This window comes from Miscanthus floridulus, chromosome 19 (assembly GCF_019320115.1).
Source record: "Miscanthus floridulus cultivar M001 chromosome 19, ASM1932011v1, whole genome shotgun sequence".
Classification (NCBI taxonomy): domain Eukaryota; kingdom Viridiplantae; phylum Streptophyta; class Magnoliopsida; order Poales; family Poaceae; genus Miscanthus; species Miscanthus floridulus.
In genome coordinates, this window is record NC_089598.1 from 83,206,659 (window position 1) to 83,225,080 (window position 18,422).

An 18,422-nucleotide genomic window follows, 5' to 3' on the forward strand; every position below is an offset into this window, starting at 1 on the left:
TCGCAAAAACACCTTAAAAATACTTGAAAAGTCATTGCAAAATATATGCAACATCCAGATAAACACACTTGCAACATATGTGTGCAACATATGCAACATTCAAATAAACGCACTGGTAACATACATCTAAAAAACAAATAAAACATTTGGAATAGACGCTTGCAACATACGTGTATAGCCATTGCAACATAGGCAACATATGCAACATCCCGATCTACTTTTGCAACATCCATACGAAACACCTGCAACATACCTCTAAAACATCTGAAACACTTGAAACATACGGTTGCAACGTGCGCTGGTTAGAAAGACATCAACGCCTAGTGTAAGGCGCAGGCCTCCCCTTTCTACCAACGGGCGAGGTGGATGGAGGCGTTGGCCTCCCCTTCCGTGACTGGTGAGGTGGATGGAGGCGCGGTGCGGGTGGCGTTGAAGAAGACTGCCGCGGGTGGGTGCGCTGCGATGAGCGGACCCATGGTGGAGAAGGCGAGTGGCGCTGTCTTTTTTTTTTTATGGAGAAAGGGACTGAAGCAGGGTGCAGGCGCGCAATGACAACGAGGCAGTGGGCACGCGGTGTTCGGACTGACGGCGCACCACAACATTTTCGTTACCATTATCTTCAGCAATCTCGAGGTGACAAAGGGAATCTGTGGTGATGTCTAGCTGGGTCTTGATGTTGCCGAGCTTACCCTGACTCCATTTCTGGAGTCCCTTGTCTCTGTTGTTTAAGAAAGAGATTTAATGGAACAATTGGAGGCAATAGGAGCGTTCCAGTTCTGCTTAGCAACCTCTCTAAATCCAGGGATCTTGGCCTCTTGGGCCAAAAACTCTCGAAATGAAAGCTTGTTTCACCTCTAGGAAAAAAAGTGGGCAATTGTCAGATACTTGCTCCGTTCCTATCATTGATTTGTGTAGATATAAGTGTATAGCAAAACCCTACGTATCTAGAAAATTCAAAACATCTTGTAAATTGGAATACATGAAGTACAACTCAGTGCCCATGGTACAACTGAAGCTGCACTCTCTAGCACAATCAGGAAACGACTCTTCCCAAGCATTACAGCAGAGAGGCCGGTCCAACTCCAACCTCACTAGTGTGGGGGAAGAGGGCCAAAATAATCGGGCATTGTCAGATACTACAACCGAGGCTGCATCTGTTGCAAGTCAGGAAACAAATCTTCCCAAGCATTACAGCAGAGCCCGGTCCAACCTCACTAGTGTGGAAAGGATCAGGCGCTGCGCCGTGACGTACTATTGAATAGCAGCTAAATACATCTCCCAGTTGATTATACAAAAACCAACGCCGGTATTTTGGTGTTTACATTCAACTCTTTGCAGCTCTTTCATATCCTCTGGCAGAGCAGCGCACGCTCTGACCAGAAAATCACAAATAACCAAACATGAGCGATCGCACTTAGGGAATGCTTGCATGTTATGGCAATTTCAAGCTCTTGAATCACATTAGAAATTGTATCTCTAGTCTTATGTTTCATATTTACTCAGCGTGCGTGTGCCCAGGGAAATCAGCCCAAGCATTCACAACCTCCACCAACATTTCGTGTCAAGCACTGTTGCAGTACATCAGAAGAAATCACTAGGCTTTCCTATCCTAATGTTCTGCTCCTGCAAAAAGGATGTGACAGCATTTTTTTGCCAGCCCTTGAAGCTCCTGGAAAGGAAACGGCAAAAGATGCAGTTAGAACAGGGTGACCGTACGATCAGTAGACTAGTTGCACTAATAGAATAATATCATGGGCAGAAATTTCGCTGTTTTCAAGCTGGAAGCTAAATTAGTCAAGACAGCTTTCCAGCAAAACATTATGTTATTGTGAAAGAAGGTAGGCAGTGTGACATACTGGCAGTGCCAGTATGTCACACAGAAGGTATTTTCAATGTTTTGGTTCTTACAAGCCTTGAACACAAGCATAACTGCAGCCGAAATTCAGCTGCAAAAATTAAACTTCAGATATATATGCATCATCCATCCAACAAAGAAAACAAATAAATTTAAAGGTTATTATTATCACAAATCTTGCTGTGTGTGTGTTGACAAAACAGGTTAAACCTTCATTATCTTAATTAACATTCCACATATGTCAAGAGCCCTTTGCGAACGTAGTACAGGTAGATTTAACTGAAACAGGATATGTTGTAGCATGTCTATTTCAGCTGACTAAACAGTAGTGATGTACTGGTGTTTTTTCTAGCATATGAAATTAGAATTTCCATGACTGATATTCTTTTAGTTCTATTTTTTTATAGAGCCTTGTATAGGAAAGGTATAAATAATCATAATACAAAGAGTGTTAAATCGTTCTTTTTTCTTATAAGGACTCAAATATATTAAAACGGATAATACAGAGTACAAAGCTTTAGGATCTTCCATCGCGAAGGATAACCTTGTAGCAACCTAGCTACGACAAGAGTCAATTAGATGACACACATAGAGATGCTAATTTGCATGGGTACATAGGTATGTATGAATCATAAATCCATTCTAATGGAGAGAACACGTGATGTCCCCGTTTGGGGCCTTGGGAAGGAAGTGGCCACGACGAAGGCATCAAGGATCCTCTTTGTTGAACTCTAATAGTACAGCCGACGCTCCCCTCAACTGTCTAATGTGCCTGTCTATGAGGGAAGAGCTTAAGCCGTATATACTGATTAAGCTTCACCGGACTCAAGATACTAGTGCTACTTCTAACACTGAATCTAAGGATCAGCTTCGACGGAAGTCGGAGATCAGCCCGAACATTAGGAATAGCTTTGCCACTTCTATATTAGCTACTAACATGCTTCTGCTTCAACATCATGTGGGCCCTTGCGTGTACATGTGGAAGAGCATCACTGGCTTCTCTGCATGCACAATTTGCATGTTGGAGGGCCCCACACCCTTCTGCCGCATGGAAGAGCACTCCAAACCCTGGAGCTTCATCAGTCCACCACATTTAATGACCACGAAACGAAAGACCGTAGCACCGCACAAAAGCCATCAGAATCGGGTACGCTCGTGCAAGGATGCAAGAGAATACGAACCAGGCCAGCACCATCCCAGCAGCAGGCCAGCGCCGCTAGTCCTGGCCGAGGCCACGCAACACCTCGCCAACTGAAGCATGCATCTAGACAGGCCGTGTGCCAGTGGCAGATGAGGTGGAGATAGGTGAAGGGGCTCCAGCATTGCACAGGCTGACCAGGGTCCAGAAAAGGCCACGCTGCTGAGCCCAACACTAGCATGAACATCTAGGTCTGTGCCGCAATCGACCGGAACAGCAACACTGAGGCTGAGCCGCCGCACCAGCAATCTAACCGAAGCTACCTCCACATTCACCAAGCACCAAAAAAAGCGGAAGGAGAAAATAGGTGGCTTTATTCTGGCACTCTAACTCATCGCACCGGTGGAGACTGCCGCCGGCAACAACACTGACAAGGAGTCTGCCCACCACCTCCAGGACGAGGGAGAAGATGACCACCATCCTCCACATGGCACCCACCCAGGCAAACTGAAACAACTGAATAGACTTGAGCCAACTACAGAAGAAGGAGCCAGTCCACCACCCTCACCATTGGCGAGCTCGCCGGAGGAACCGATGGTGGGGGTGGAAACTGGGAAGACTGGGGAGCCTCTCTTTCAAACGCGAGCTCTCCTCTGTCGTGTCTTCGTTTAGGTTGAGGTTAGATCCAGGCACTGGATTGAAACCACATGATGTTCACATTTTTCTAAAATGTATTGACACACATAAAAAAGCTTCAGGTAATGTCACCAGGTATGCCAACCTATGGTGCTGGTGTCACTAATTTCAAAATTGTGAGCAAGTATTTTGCAATCCAAAACTACAGTAGCTACATAAGCTAAAAAATGAATGCAGTGAAGAAACATCTTTAATAGATTATTAGACGCATCAAACTGGTTAGGAATACTTACTTGTGATCAAGATGTGCGATAACTTCACCACCAGGAAATGCTGCCTTTGTGGCTTCATAGGAAACTTTGATGGAGTGCTTCCACATCCCAGTAACCTCCCCAGAAGTTTTTCCATTTACTTGTGGGGGCGTATCCATTGGCAAGGAGTAGCCAGAGAGTAAATGACCGACCCATACACCATCTTTGCTGATATATTTTGAAATGAGACAGTTAGAATATATGTTTTCCTTGTGTAAATCAAAATATTCATTTCTGCCCTTTAGTAGAACAAGCATAAATTAACTGAGAAAATTGGGAATGACAAGTCAATTAACAACGAAAATGTTTCCACTGATCCACCACAAGTACAGATTCTGCATCAGTCCAGAGAGCTTATATAGGAAACTAGGATTGACCACACCCACATCAGCATCAATCAACACTCCCTTAACTAGCCTTGTACATGGTTTGGTTCCAACCCACTCAACCTGTCAAACTGCACAAGATCAGTCCAGTTAAATTGGATTTGCATGGTTTAGCTGGTTTGGGGTTAAGTGTTTGTTTACAACCAGTGAGACAAGCTGAACCCATACCAAGTCTTGGCTGAGCTCTCAGCTCCTTGAGGAGGCTACGAAGGTCTTGGTTTCTTCCTCTGAAGATCAACACATACTGGCATCCAATTAACATCCTTGTGGCGACAATGAAGGAAGGCTGAGGTCTTTATTTCCTCAATGACCGTCAGCGGTACTAGTCAGAGCTGCTCTTTGCTGCTTGTGACAAGCTTGGCAATGAGGACATGCGGTGGTCACTGACTCGCTGTTGGTTTTTGTGTTACCTATGTGTGCAAGTGGGTTGCCATGGGTTAGTTGTCAGGGCTATTGTGTTCTGGTTTTAGGGAGTTTTTCTGTTTATTAAACTGTGCGTCTGTAGGCCTGGTTTTCCTTTATAAACTGGGCTAATTCTATTCTTCTTAATTGAAAGGCAGAGCTCCTGCCATTATGTTAAAAAAAATGGTCTTTTAACATTAGAAGTGCTAACATACAAAAAGGAAAATATACAGGGGAGACAATAGATAATTAGAAATTGCTTTCAAGAATAACCTTATCTCAATGCTTACATGACAATATCCATGTGACGAGGAACATAGTGACCACCTCCTATACCTAGTAGAACCTTTTCACAGTTCCTGCATAACAAGAAATGAGTTTTCATGTGCTTATAAGAAAAAAAGGGGGGAGTAAGAATGTAACAAATAAATGCTTACAAGAAAAAGAAATTTCAAATTAAGTGGATACCATCACAAAGATGCTCATATGTACAAAACATAATAGGATGTGCGGTAGGATGGCATGTGGGCGATGTCGCTAAATGTCATAGAAACACCTATGGTACAACTAAGATGGTTTTTGTGATGGTATTTTCCAAATTCACCTAATTTTAATTTACAAATAGAAACAATTTCATTGATAAAATAACAATCAAGCAAAATGTGAATGCAATGTATGCAATCAACAGTGGTGTACAGGGAATCTAAGATTTTGCATTATGCAAAAACAGCCAGAGCCTGGCTGGTAAAGAAAACAGGGGATGAGATTAACTTGAGATCCAATTTGACAAGTTCTACTTATGCACTAAGCGCTTATATGTTCTCATTTGAAATTTCAAACTTTGGACTTTGAGCAAATTGGATGGATATGCTGGGCGATGCTGGGAACAACACAATTGCAAGAATGCAAGGCAATTTTAAATTCCACCAAGTGTGTTACTGCTTTTAGAATTTTAATATGCCTCATTATTTATTTATTAAAAAATACTAAAGCGTATCCGCATATCGTTTTTTTAGAAAAATGTTGTATCCCCGTATCCGTATGTGCCTGATACTGATAAATGCTGTACCTGTGCTACATAGATCATGATACTGACCCAACTCTCTGATGTTTGGTCTATGTGCTCGTATCAATAATTTTTTTTGTCCTACAATCTACATTTCATTGAGGATAATACTTTGTGTCGTTGTATAGACTGATAAAGTAAAATCCCCACAATGCAACTTTACATACAAGGAAAAATGCATATGGGCATACCCTTGCCAACTTCCAATAGCATCTCCATCCTCCAGACCAAGCCCTTTCCATAGAACCTGCAAGAATTGAAAAAATTCAATTCCATGTTTTCTTGCGAAGGTCACATTATAAGAGAACAGTTAAAAGCTAACATTAGAAATAAAGCATAAGACAGCAATAGCAATAATTGGGCACATATCACATGAAAACCTTTTCAATACGTTGTGAAAGCGTAGTTGATTACCAAATATACCCGAACCGCACCCCCCCCCCCCCCCCCCCCCCCCCCGCACGCGCGCGCAATCGTAGCGGGCGATCTGAGTAGAGAACAAGTCGAAAACTAACATCCCCCGTAGTCATAGCGACATTGCATGGCATATGCCCTTTTCTTCTCTCCGAAGTACCAAGGTCGAGATGGACATAGTCAAAGCCATGGAGGAAAGCGCAGGTCCAAAGCATCAACGGAGGCCAGTTTTTCGCAAACAACCATAGCAGGACGATGAGCCGACCAAATGGTGAAGGTAGACAAGGTTGCTCAGATGTATGAACAAGTTCTTAGACATCATCCATCAACGACATTGACAGGGATGTCCCAGAGGTGGCAGCAGTGGGCACAGACACGGATAGAGAGCCAGAATGACTAGCAGCATGGGTGGCGCCATCCTGGATAGATGGCTTGACCATGAGTGTCATCACTACTGCCTGCAAGGGTATGCAACGAAAACCTTGTACTTGGGAGAGTCGACAAGCAGTAGACAGGGTGCGCCGACACGGAGGATCGTGATGATAGCGGCAGGCCTTGGTGGCCCAACAACGACGGCGAGCTTCACAGTGGCCCAGTGGTGCCAACGATGAGTGGCCAGACAAGGAGAGGAGACTAATTAGCAGGGTTCTACATGACCTTCCTACGAGAGTGCCGCCCCCAGCAGAGATCAATCTCCCCAAGGGCAGCTGCGCGGCAACAGCAGTGGAAGCCTTAGGGTTCAAGAACAAAACCTAAACTCATAATACCATGAAAGCGTAGTAGATTGGGTATGATACATGGGATGAACTGCATTGAGCCTCTTGAGGTATATATAGAGCATAAGAGAGTTGGGAGGGGGGCAGTTGCCTCCCCGTATACATATGCAATACTGGATTATAACCCTAATTACCAAATACTCTAACTGTCTAACATCCCCCGCAATCATAGCAGGGGCACCGCAGATGGTCAGACTAGAGAAGAAGTCGAAGACTAGCACTTTGAAATGATCTGCACTATTCTATTATCAACTAAGGGCCATAATGAGACCCAACACAAAGGTACATCCTTTTCTCAATGTGTTTGCACTTACTCTTTAGCCAATGCCCCTGGCTCTCGATTCAACCTCATATCCAAAATCTTTCTCTCAGGTCGCCCAACCATCACTCAGTCCAAATCAATACGACGACTATAATTACTGGTTCTAGTTAATCCTGTATGTGCTTAGTTGTAATCAAGGTGTGCCATTGGAACATAAGCACATTAATCTAGCAGTTGTACAATTATTGTACTAAAAGATACTTCTTGCCACATTGTGCTAGATTCATGGTAATGCTTGACTTACTACACATTCATGTTTGTGTCTCCTGAAGGTTAGTTAGACAAACACAAGGTGCATGGTAGTTAAAAATGTTAATCACCAGCAGTAAAGGATAGACAATACAGGTAGGGAGAGCACAGCGCAGCTAGCGCTCCACATTATGAGGAGATGGATGTCGGCGGAGAAAGATTAGAGGTCGAGCTCACATTTGGGGGAGGGCAACAGCGTCATCAGAAATCGGAGGGAGCAGTAGAATTTGGGTATTTGAGGGGCAGAAGAGATATGGGTTGAAGATCTTAGAGGAATCAGAAATAGACAATTAAACAAGATTGTAAAAGGATGTGCTTATGTTCTGGAGAGGTTCACATGTGATCCTGGCCCACATTACATGATCTGATGGCACATGACGGAAGTTTCCACTTTCCAACTGATATGTGGCCCATTTGACTATTGGCAAAGCACCAAATTTTGATGTATAAGATCTTTGTTTTTGAATCTCCACATGCTACATGATCCTGACAGCCCAACAAATAAACACCGTCTGCTTGTGCAAATCCACAAGAAAAAACTAAGAAGTACATCGTAATAAACACAGGGAGGGAAGGAGAGAGCTCACAAGAGCAATTGCCTGCGCAGCATCTTGTCTACCCCAGTGGTCTTCTGTACTTCCTGGCATTATTATAGCATTCCGATACTGAGGTTAGCAATTCAGATCCAGCAGACATGATGGGAGTATAGAACCTAGTATAGTAATATTCATTATGCCTATTAATTCATCTGCTGGAGCGGTCTACTGAGCTATATTTACATCAGTGAGTTGAGTTCACATAAACTCAAAGGCCTTTTGGAAAGGTCCACAAGATAGAGCACAAAATATTGGTTGCTTGCATCTTGTTCATCCTGTCCATGTTATAAGAAGCATCTCTTTCCAAAAGTTCACATGCTTAAGTTGACTACCTTTTATTTATGATTTTTCTGAGGACATGACTATATAATCTTCCATAGTGCAGTAATCAACTCTTACAACTCAAAAGAACAAAACATGTTAAAAATATACGCTTGTGCAAACCATATCAAATGTATGTTGACACAATAAAAAAAACAACTGAATACAGATCATTGTAAATTACTGAGCTTGAAAATTTTGTGTTCTTGTATAGAAATGTCTGGTGTCAAACTGGATCAATTGTTGCACAGTCAATAGGGGCAAATTACATCATGGAACTAAAACAAAAGTCAAAAGGTCATTTAAACTAGAGGTAGTATACTGTATACACTAACTTGCAAAGTAAAATCGACAGGGAAAAAAACAAAAAAGGAATAACATTCCACCCACAAGTATAGTATGGTTCCAGCATTCAGATACCCTACTACTGCTGATTCCAATTAAATCAAACAATATGTTGGAAAGACTCCTGTTGATTATGGAAATACATGTACACTTGCAACTTCAAAACAGGATTGCGCTGCTCGAAGAATGTGAATAAGAGTTGAGGATGGTGTCATGTACGAGGCAAAGACGGCAGAACTAACGTTTAATGGGTCAAAGAGGTTGCTAAGCTAACTGTAGGGCTTTTCTGTAAACTGTAAAAAGAACTTTCAAGAGGGTCCATGGCAAAAAAAGACAAGTTGTAGGATGATGACATGTAAGAAACGAAAAAAAAAGGGATGCACATAAGCACGTACCTATCTCAACAAACATGGTGGGTGTGCTGGTAACTGGTCCATGGTGAGTAGCCTCAAGCGTAATCTTCACAAACAATCATAATTATAGATCAGTTCAGTTCAGTTCACTCAAAAAGTCATGGGTCACTATTGCAAAGCAAACTACCTCAAACTCTGGAACGAGGCCTTGTTCTGCAGCTATCTTTTGCATCAACCGGAGCCAAGGGCCAATGCGAGGACTTGGAATTGCTGCCCAGCCAGGAATCCCTCCTTGGGGTGGGGTTTCATCCTCCTTCAGATGAGGCACACCTTTACATGTGTGTCTACCGGTAAGAACATATGTACATTAACAAGCAAACAGACAGTTGATGAAATGATAATTTGAACAAACCAACAGATGTCTATGCATGTTGCTCAAAAAACATGATGCTATAACTAGTAGACAAAACAATAACAAATACATGGAAGGCCATTACAGAACTTGTTGGATTGCGTACCAAGCAAAATCAATGGACTGCCAGTATGCTATAACTAACATGGTTCAATATCCTCTCAAATTTATCGAACGCATATCTATGAGATATCTCATGAATCAAATGGTGTTCAGCAAGAAACAAAAAAAAAAACATCAAGCATTTGACCTTGCCATTGGGATAGATGGGATCACATATGAGAGAAGAACGGACCAATTGGATGCACTGTGAGTGCTGGACGTTTGGAGACTGCAGTGTGTTTGCTGAGGAATATGACCTCAGAAACAGACTCTCCAGTGGCTTCCTGCCATCGCTGGTCGAGATCATCCTCTGCGATAATGCTATGTTCATGCTTCAATAATCGAACATTCCCATTAGTAAAACTCTCCATCCCCTCCTACAAAACAATATGGGCACACATTAATTGGAACCAGAACCATGATAAAATATGAATTTAGAAAACTGCTGAAATGCAAAGTATCAACTAACATCAGTTGGATGCCTTTTCACATTATTAAAGAAATAGATTAAAACTTAAATGAGTTCAGATCCTCTTCTCCCTGGTACATAATGCATTTGCGTCCGTTACATGACCCGAGGTTTCAGTCTCAGAATACCACTGAAAAAATGCATTTTATGCAGCATCAACTCATGAAGTCACTGTCTCGCTGAGCTTAAAATTTCTAAAACAGGAATGCAGTCAAGTCCAGTGTACTTCTCATAGAACAAATAATATTAGAATAATACTCAAAATGCACAGACTCGCAAAGTATAATGAACAAATGGTGAAGCCAAGTCAAATTTTATTCAATATCCCAGTGCAAGGACATGGGCTGAAGCCTTTAGGGACATGAGTCCAAGATATCAGGCATCAATAATTTGAGCGAATAGAGTCATGAGTCAAGGTCAGTACATAAAGGGCCTGTTTGGATCCACTAGTGCTAATAGTTAGCAGCTAAAATTAGTACTAGTGAATCCAAACAAACGACCAACTAACTATTAGCTAAGGGGTTGCTAACTATTAGGGTCTGTTTGGATGAGCTAGGGCTATTTACTAGTTGGGGGTAAAAATTAGCCCAAATTAGCTACAATTGGCCAGCTAATTGGCTAACAGCTAGTTGGAGACTTGGCTAAAAAATTAGCCCGCCTGTTTGGATGGGGCTCTAATTTTAGCTAGCTAACAGTTAGCTCTTGGTATCCAAATAGGCCCTTAGTTCCACTAGCAAGTTTGAGGCTGCTAATAGGTGCCAACCCCACCTATTAGCAACATATTAGTAGGTGGATCTAAACAGCTCCCTGCTAATAATTAGCTAGCTAATTGTAAGTGGCTATTAGCTAGCTAACTAACATTAGTAGTGGATCCAAACAGGCCCAAAATGTGAATGAATATGCTTGGTCCCCTCCCTCGCCCAAGTTGGATCAACCTCAGAAAAATACTACACACAAGCCCAGTAAAATTCAGGAAGCCATGATCTCAATTCTCAACAATTGATTATCTTTCTATCATGAGCTATAAAATTGCCTTGCACACTGCTAAGACAGGATACATGTGCCCAAAACAACTTTGGTAAGTACTATTAAAGACAAAATTCATCATACCTACTTAGATATTAGTGGCTACATGAAAATCCTATAGGCGCGGTAGTCATTAATACATCCCGAATTGCACAATTGCCTAAGGCTACACGACGATGCATCATTTTTCACACCGCAAACATAACCATATGGAGCACTAGGCACAATCTCAACTCCCAATGACAAGGAGCACCGCAACTCCTAGAGGCCTAGAAACTCCACAGATAATATTGCTGGTCGACGCATACGAATTACTACAAAATACTGTAAGAGATAGCGCAACACACAAGCGGATGGACCCAATCGAGACTTATGGGCATTAAATCAGATCAGATAGATGGGGTTTAGACAGAAGCTCTGTTTTGTTCTTACGGCGATGGGCGGGCCAGGGGACCATCCGGGCATGGCGAGGAAGGCGGCGGCGGGCCCAATGGACGCCGGGTCCGACGTCGTGGCCACCACCAGCACCACCATCTTCTCCTCCTCAGACTCCAACGCCCCGGCTGCTCCGCGAGCACCTACACCACCTCGACTTGGGAGAGGGAGAGCACTCTCGAATACTTTCGCGCTACAAGACGGGCAATCGGGGGCCAAGTGCCAACGCAAGTACGAGGATTTCGTGGACTGCAGGTCTCGCCGTTTTTGTTTTGGTTTCCCTTCAAGAACTGCGGCGGACGGGGAATCGGGGGCCAACGCACCGGTCCGTATCTGTGGGCTGTGCCTGCCAGGCTGTGGGCTGTGGGTCTACCGAAAATCCGAAAATGGTATTGCTCGGAACGGATAATGGATTACTCCTCTCCGTGTTTTTGTTTTGACAGCGATACGAACTTTGACTTCTTATTTTTATAAAAATATTTATAAAAAAAGGTGATATATGTATATTTTTATAAAAAATAATTTTCAAAACAAATCTTATTTATATGGTATTCACATTTTTAAATTTATAATAACTTAAAATTTAACCTAAACAGTGTCTAAAACGACTTCTTTTAGAATACGGAGGGAGTAATGTCTTTTCTATGTGCTAGTCAGTTAAGTACGTACCGAGTACCAAATTTTTTGTCAAAGAAAAAGTATGTACCAAATTACTTTTTACAAAGAAAAACATCACAAAATTAGCTCCCCATCCCCAGTCCGCATTTTTTTTCCGGGAGGTTCTTTTGCCTCGTCTACAATAATACCCGTTCATTGCCTTTAGAACTGTTACTTTGCAAAATATGAACAGTGTATCTGCGATCTACTAGTTTTATTAGATCCTCTTGGTAAGTAAAGCCTATCGTATTACTTACTTCTAAAATATAGTTTATTTGGTTTTGAACTAAATCAAATTTCTCTAATTTAACAGAGTTTTTAGAAAAATATAAATAACTATAATGTGAAACAAATGGCAAATCAAAATATTTATAGAGAACTAAATTAAACTTATTCAATATTCTAGATGTTCATGTGCTTTTGCCATAAATAAACTTAGTTATTAAAGTTAAAGAGAATTAATTTAACGAAATTAAAGTGAACTATAATTTAAAACAGATAGAGTATTATTTAGCAATGCTTCGTACAACTTGACGACTTTCTAGTTATGGATCTTCTTGTTGCAATTTATTTAGCTGCAGTGTTGGTTACAAGTATTTCATAGGTAAGCCTTATTTGGTTGGGCTCCCTCTGGTTTTGACTTTGTGCTATAGTAATGGATGAATAGAAGCTGAAGGAACTATAAAATATAGATTTTTCAGACTCCTACTTTATTTTGATAGGAGAGAGAAAAACGACTCGTATGAACGACACTATTACCGGGGCGTGGGCCAAGAACGTGCTCAAAACCTTTTTGTCGTCGTGGCTTGCCTCGCGTTGCCTCAACCGGCAAAGCAAAGTGAGTTTTGCTTTCTTGCTGGTTCTCTCGTTCTCCATTTCCTCCCATCTTCATATAGACTGCGAGCTCATCAATGCTAGGGCCTGAAGCAACCTTGATCGTGCAGGAGAGAGGATTTGGCTCGCATACACGGGCAAGAAAAATCCTTGCTGAGGTGAGCGAGGCTACTAAGCAAAAGAAGATTTTAGATGCTAACCAAACGAATGTCCTTACTAAGCAAGGCAAAGCGAGGGATTTTTTTTTAGAGTAAGCGAGGGAACTTTTAAGAACGAAGCATGCCCTAGATTTGATTAGAACAAGTCCTTGTACCAGCCCATCTAGCCCCTCAGGCCCAACAACAAAGCCCCTAGGCCTCGTCGGCTTGGACGCCTCATGCCCCGAACGGCCAAGCGCCCAACACGCCCGCCACTTGCGTTTCTCGCTTCTCCCAGCTTCACCCGTGACCCTCACCCAAGCCATTGAGGAGCACCACTGCACCGCCCGGAGTGGACCACTGGAGCCAGAGCCTGAAAGCGCCCCTTGCACGGTTGCACCTCACAGCCTTACCGACTCACCCCCCCTCGTGCCCACCGCTCTAGATCTCTGCAATCACGACCAACAAGAGCCGCGGTAGCAGAGCCACGACGTGTCGACGACGGTGGAGGCCGACACCTCTCGTTTAAAGGTGACACCGGGGATCCGATCCCCGATTCCCCGTGGAGAATTCTCCTATTAAGGGACGGGGATGGGGAGATTTTATTCCCCGTGGGAAAGAAAACGGGAGGAAATCTATCCCCGTCGGGTCTGGCGGGTACGGGGATGGTTCTCCATCCCCCGTACCCGATCCCCGCATCCCCGCCCCGTTAAGGAGTATACTCCGCATGCGAGCTGTAAAGTTTAGCCCAAATCGGCCCAAGTCCATCAAACACATGGAGTATATAACCAAATTCCTAACCCTAGTTCCCAGTATCCCCACTCGGCCACCCCTCCCACAGCCGCCATATTCACGCATCCACGCCAGGCGCGGACACGAATCCTCACCGCCGGTCGTCGCCAGCTGCTGGGCGCGACTCATGCGACCGTTGTGCCTAGTGCCGCGGTGCTGCAGCGCCTCCAGCGGCACTGCCGAGACGCGATGCCCAGTTTGCGTAGGCTCACCTCGTCCATCCCGCATCCAGCCTCACCCCCTAAGTTGCAGTCGCCATCACCATGCATGCCACGAAGAGCAGAAGAGGACATGCGCCACCGGTCGGCATGACTGCATGCACTCGGTCTCTGCCCAGGGACGCTGCCCAATCATTCTTTGCTTTCTCTCCTCGGTCTGAATACTCAAGTTCTCTCTGCTTTCTCTCTGCTCGTTCTGCAGGAAAGCAGCGTCAATGTGTTGAAGCTGAACCATTATTGATTTGTCATTTGTGAGATCTAGGGAGTTGTGAGGTGGGATCTGTTAAAGGAACTTGTAATTTGTAAAGTATTTTACGATCTCGTTTGATTGCAAGATGAGTTTTTCCTAGTATTTTTCAGTTTTGGATTGTTGATTTAGTAGATTGTTTTCTGATCTCATTGCGGGGACAGGGATCCCCATCGGGTATGAATTCCCCGCGGGGACGGGAATGGGAAGAAAATGTCCCCCGCGAGTCTTCACGGGGACGGGGATGGGAAAATCTGGACCCCGCGGGGACGGGGATAGGTAGGCGGAACCCGACGGGGAATTCCCCGTTGCCATCTTGACTCTCATTGGCCCTGTCCCCGTGGCAGAGCTCCAGACTCCAACAAGGCCGCTCTCCTCTAGTCGTCTCCAGACTCCAGCTCTCCGCGATCTCACCCAACAGGAGTAGCAACAATGCGACAGCAAGTTGCACATTTTTTTTAAGCAAAAGCAAACTGCGGATCTGGATCCCAGTTTTCAGAAGCTATGTCAAATTGGACCTAAACCCAAATAAAATGATGGCCGGCAAGGTAGACCCTAATATTTTTTTTAAAAAAAAGACCATATTACCTCCCTCGACTTTTGTGAAAGTCTGATTTTCCTCTCTGAATTCTAAAATCGGGTAAACCACCTCCCTAAACTTTTAAAACCGTTCATTTTACCTCCCTGACCGGTTATACGCGGTTTTCAAAGACGGTTTTGTTTTTTTTTTCTTTTTTAACTTATTTCAACTAAATCTTTGAAAAAAATTATAGTAAATCATAGAAAAATCATAAAATAGAAAATTCAATTTTGTTGGACTCCACATGAGTAGATCTACACAGTGAACATATAATATGGTATGTTTTAGTATACATTTTTTTTGCTGTAGTTTAGATATATGTTTTTCTATAATTAATTCATAGCTGCAGTTTTTATGGTTTAATTGTGGTGAAATTTTTATGATGGGCTAAGTATTATATGCTTAAATTATAGTAAAAATTTCATACTCACTAAGATAACGTGGATTTTTTCCTATTTTTTTGAAGGAAAAAAACAAAAGCCCAAGATTGCAGCTAGTGCCATTTGGGCCATTTGTGCCCGCGGGATAATTTCTGGGGCCTGTTGTAGTTTTGTTTATTATTCATTGAGGGCGCATTTAGTTCCCAAATTTTTTTAGGTTTGTTGGGCTACTGTTGCATTTTCGTTTATATTTGGTAATTAGTATCTAATTATGGACTAATTAGGTTCGAAAGTTTCGTCTCGTGATTTCTCATCTAACTGTGCAATTAGTGTTTTTTTTTCGTCTATATTTAATACTCTATACATGTACCGTAAGATTTGATGCGACACTTTAAGCTGAAAATTTGGCCCTGACTTGCCCCGACGACCCAGAGTTCAGCGCCTTTGCATCGCGCGATCTTTTGTCTGCTTCTTTGCTCTGATTTGAATCTACTAACTTCCTCCGAGATCTCGTATGGCTGCTGTGTGTGCGACTCAGAGCATGTTTGGTTTCTCTCTGTTAAAATTTAGCTATTAAAATTAGTGACTAAACTTTAGTTACTTCGGTTTGATTCTAGTGATTAAAAATGATTAAAGGCTATTAAAGCAGTTCAACAAAGATCAAACTATCTCCTAATTAATATTCAAATCTGAATGGAGGACCAGCAATCCTTGTTTGCTGGGCACTTTAGGCCACTTTTAGCTACTCTTAAGTGACTAAACTACTTTAGTATCTTTTTAGTCAGTTTGTTTGGCAGTTTAGTAGATAAAGTGACTAAACTTCAGTAGGGTAACCAAACATGCCCTTATTGTGTGACCATTTCGAGTGGCCTCCCTCGTCGACAGTGCGATGGATAGACATGCCTTGTTTAAATTTAGGATGTAAATTTTGGGGTGACACATCGAGTGTCACATGGGGTGTTTGATACTAATAAAAACAAATTACAGAATCCGTCAGTAACCCCTTGACGAATTTATTAAGCCTAATTAATCTGTCATTAGCACATATGTTACTATAGCACCATATTGTTAAAATCATGGACTAGTTAGGTTTAAAAGATTCGTCTCGTAAATTAGTCGTAAATTATATAATTAATTATTTTTTAGTTTATATTTAATATTTTATGTATGTGTCTAAATATGTGTAAACTTAAGGGGAGGAACTAAACAGACCATAGTGCGAGGAGCTTTTTGGAATTCGACCATCATGCAAAGTGGGATTCGGTGATTTGTCATCCCACAACGAGGCTTCGTCAGCTTGCCATTATGAAACACGACCCACTCGCTACCATGCCATCCGATGAGTTTGGAACCTTTTCTTTCTCTTTTGCCCCTGTCCCTTTCACCGGAAGCCCCTCGCGGCGCTGGCGCTCCGCCACCGCTCGGGCGTGCCCCTCTCCGCCGCGCTCTCTGCGCTGCCCTCCGCGCCCGACCCAGCGTTGCTCCTCCTCGCAGCCTCCTCGCTCCTGGCCTCCGACCCCGTCCCGCTCATCTCCCTAGTCGCATGGGCGCACCTCCAGCCGTGGTTCGTCCCCTCCGACGACCTCTCCTCGCTCCTCGCCGCGCCTCTCCCGCCGGCCACTCACTCCTCCGAACTCCTCGCGCTCTTCGACGACACCCTCGGGCTCCCCGACCTCGCCGCCTTCCCCAAGACTCTCAACGCCGTCGTCTCCGCCCTCGCCGCCCACGGCCTCCTCGAGCCGGCCTTCTACTGCTTCAAGCGCCTCCGCGATGCCAGCTTCGGGGGCCTCGAGACGCCCGCATACAACGCCCTCCTCTCTCTGTTGCTCACCAGGGGCCTCGCCTTCAAGGCCTTCGAGGTGCTCGACCAAATGGCGACCTCGGGCTGCGCCCTCGACGAGGGCACGTACGAGCTCGCGGTGCCTGCACTGGCGCGGGCCGGGAGGATTGACGCTGCCCGCAAGATGTTCGATGAAACGAAGCAAAGGGAGGGAATGTACACTATGGTGGTCGAGGCCAATGCACGGCCATGGGGATGTACAGAGAGATGGTGGCGGTCGGGCATCGGGTGAGCATAGCAGTGAGCACCGCCATGGTGGAGGCGCTGGTGAGATCTGGGAAGCTGGATGCTGGGATGGAGCTTTGGGAGGAGATGAGGAGGGGAGGGCTCCGACCAAGCTTTGGCTTGTACACTATGGTGGTCGAGGCCAATGCACGGTCTGGAAGGTTGGACATGGCTGCCAAGTTGTTTAGTGACATGGAGAAGTCTGGTTTCTTCCCTACGCCGGCCACATATGCCTGTCTAGTGGAAATGCATGCCTCGGCAGGGCAGGTGGATGCAGCAATGCGGTTGTATGACTCAGCGCGGCCGTTGCTTGAGGCATATGTCGCTGGGGCAGCGAAGGTGGGCTTGATTCTGTACACATCCATCCTTGCTCACTTGGTGCGGTGCCAGGACAAGAGCAGCGAGCGTGCAATCATGGACATCCTGAGTGCCAGCAAGCACAAGGCGCATGACTTCATGTGTGGGCTGTTCACTGGTCCGGAGCGGCGGAAGCAGCCTGTGCTCTCGTTCGTGCGCGAGTTCTTCCAGGGCATCGACTACGACAATGAGGAGAGCGCAGCCAGGTACTTCGTGAACGTCCTGCTCAACTACCTGGTGCTCATGGGGCAGATGAACCGTGCCCGCTGTGTGTGGAACAAAAAGGAAAGGGGCAGAAGAGGAAGAAAAGAGTCACAAAGCTCTCCGATGGCATTTTGGCATGGTGGCCATATTTCATAATGGCGATCCGGCGAAGCCCCGTTGCGAGATGGCATTTTGGCGAAGCCCGATTCCCATAATGGTCGAATTCCAAAATGCCCTAGTGCGAGCATCTTTGGACTTTGGTGACCAGACGCTGACGCACTCACAGTCACAGTTCATTGGGCATTGGATTCTCCCTGATCTGCCCTGCTTCTTCATC

General features: G+C 44.3%; 1 protein-coding gene and 1 pseudogene across 1 annotated transcript; one reads left to right on the forward strand and one right to left on the reverse strand.

Annotated features, from left to right (window-relative positions):
* Positions 1–1,430: 1,430 nt before the first annotated feature.
* Positions 1,431–11,936, reverse strand: LOC136528421 (D-aminoacyl-tRNA deacylase-like). Its single transcript, XM_066521376.1, has 9 exons — positions 11,612–11,936; positions 9,878–10,061; positions 9,358–9,500; positions 9,213–9,276; positions 8,143–8,195; positions 5,986–6,041; positions 5,019–5,087; positions 3,923–4,108; positions 1,431–1,669 (listed from the first exon to the last, which is right to left on the reverse strand). The coding sequence occupies exons 1-9, from the start codon at positions 11,711–11,713 to the stop codon at positions 1,582–1,584; spliced, it is 945 nt and encodes a 314-aa protein (XP_066377473.1). The 5' UTR covers positions 11,714–11,936; the 3' UTR covers positions 1,431–1,581.
* A 2,742-nt stretch (positions 11,937–14,678) lies between these two features.
* LOC136526275 (pentatricopeptide repeat-containing protein At1g79490, mitochondrial-like) lies at positions 14,679–18,241 on the forward strand (annotated as a pseudogene).
* The last annotated feature ends 181 nt before the right edge of the window (positions 18,242–18,422 follow it).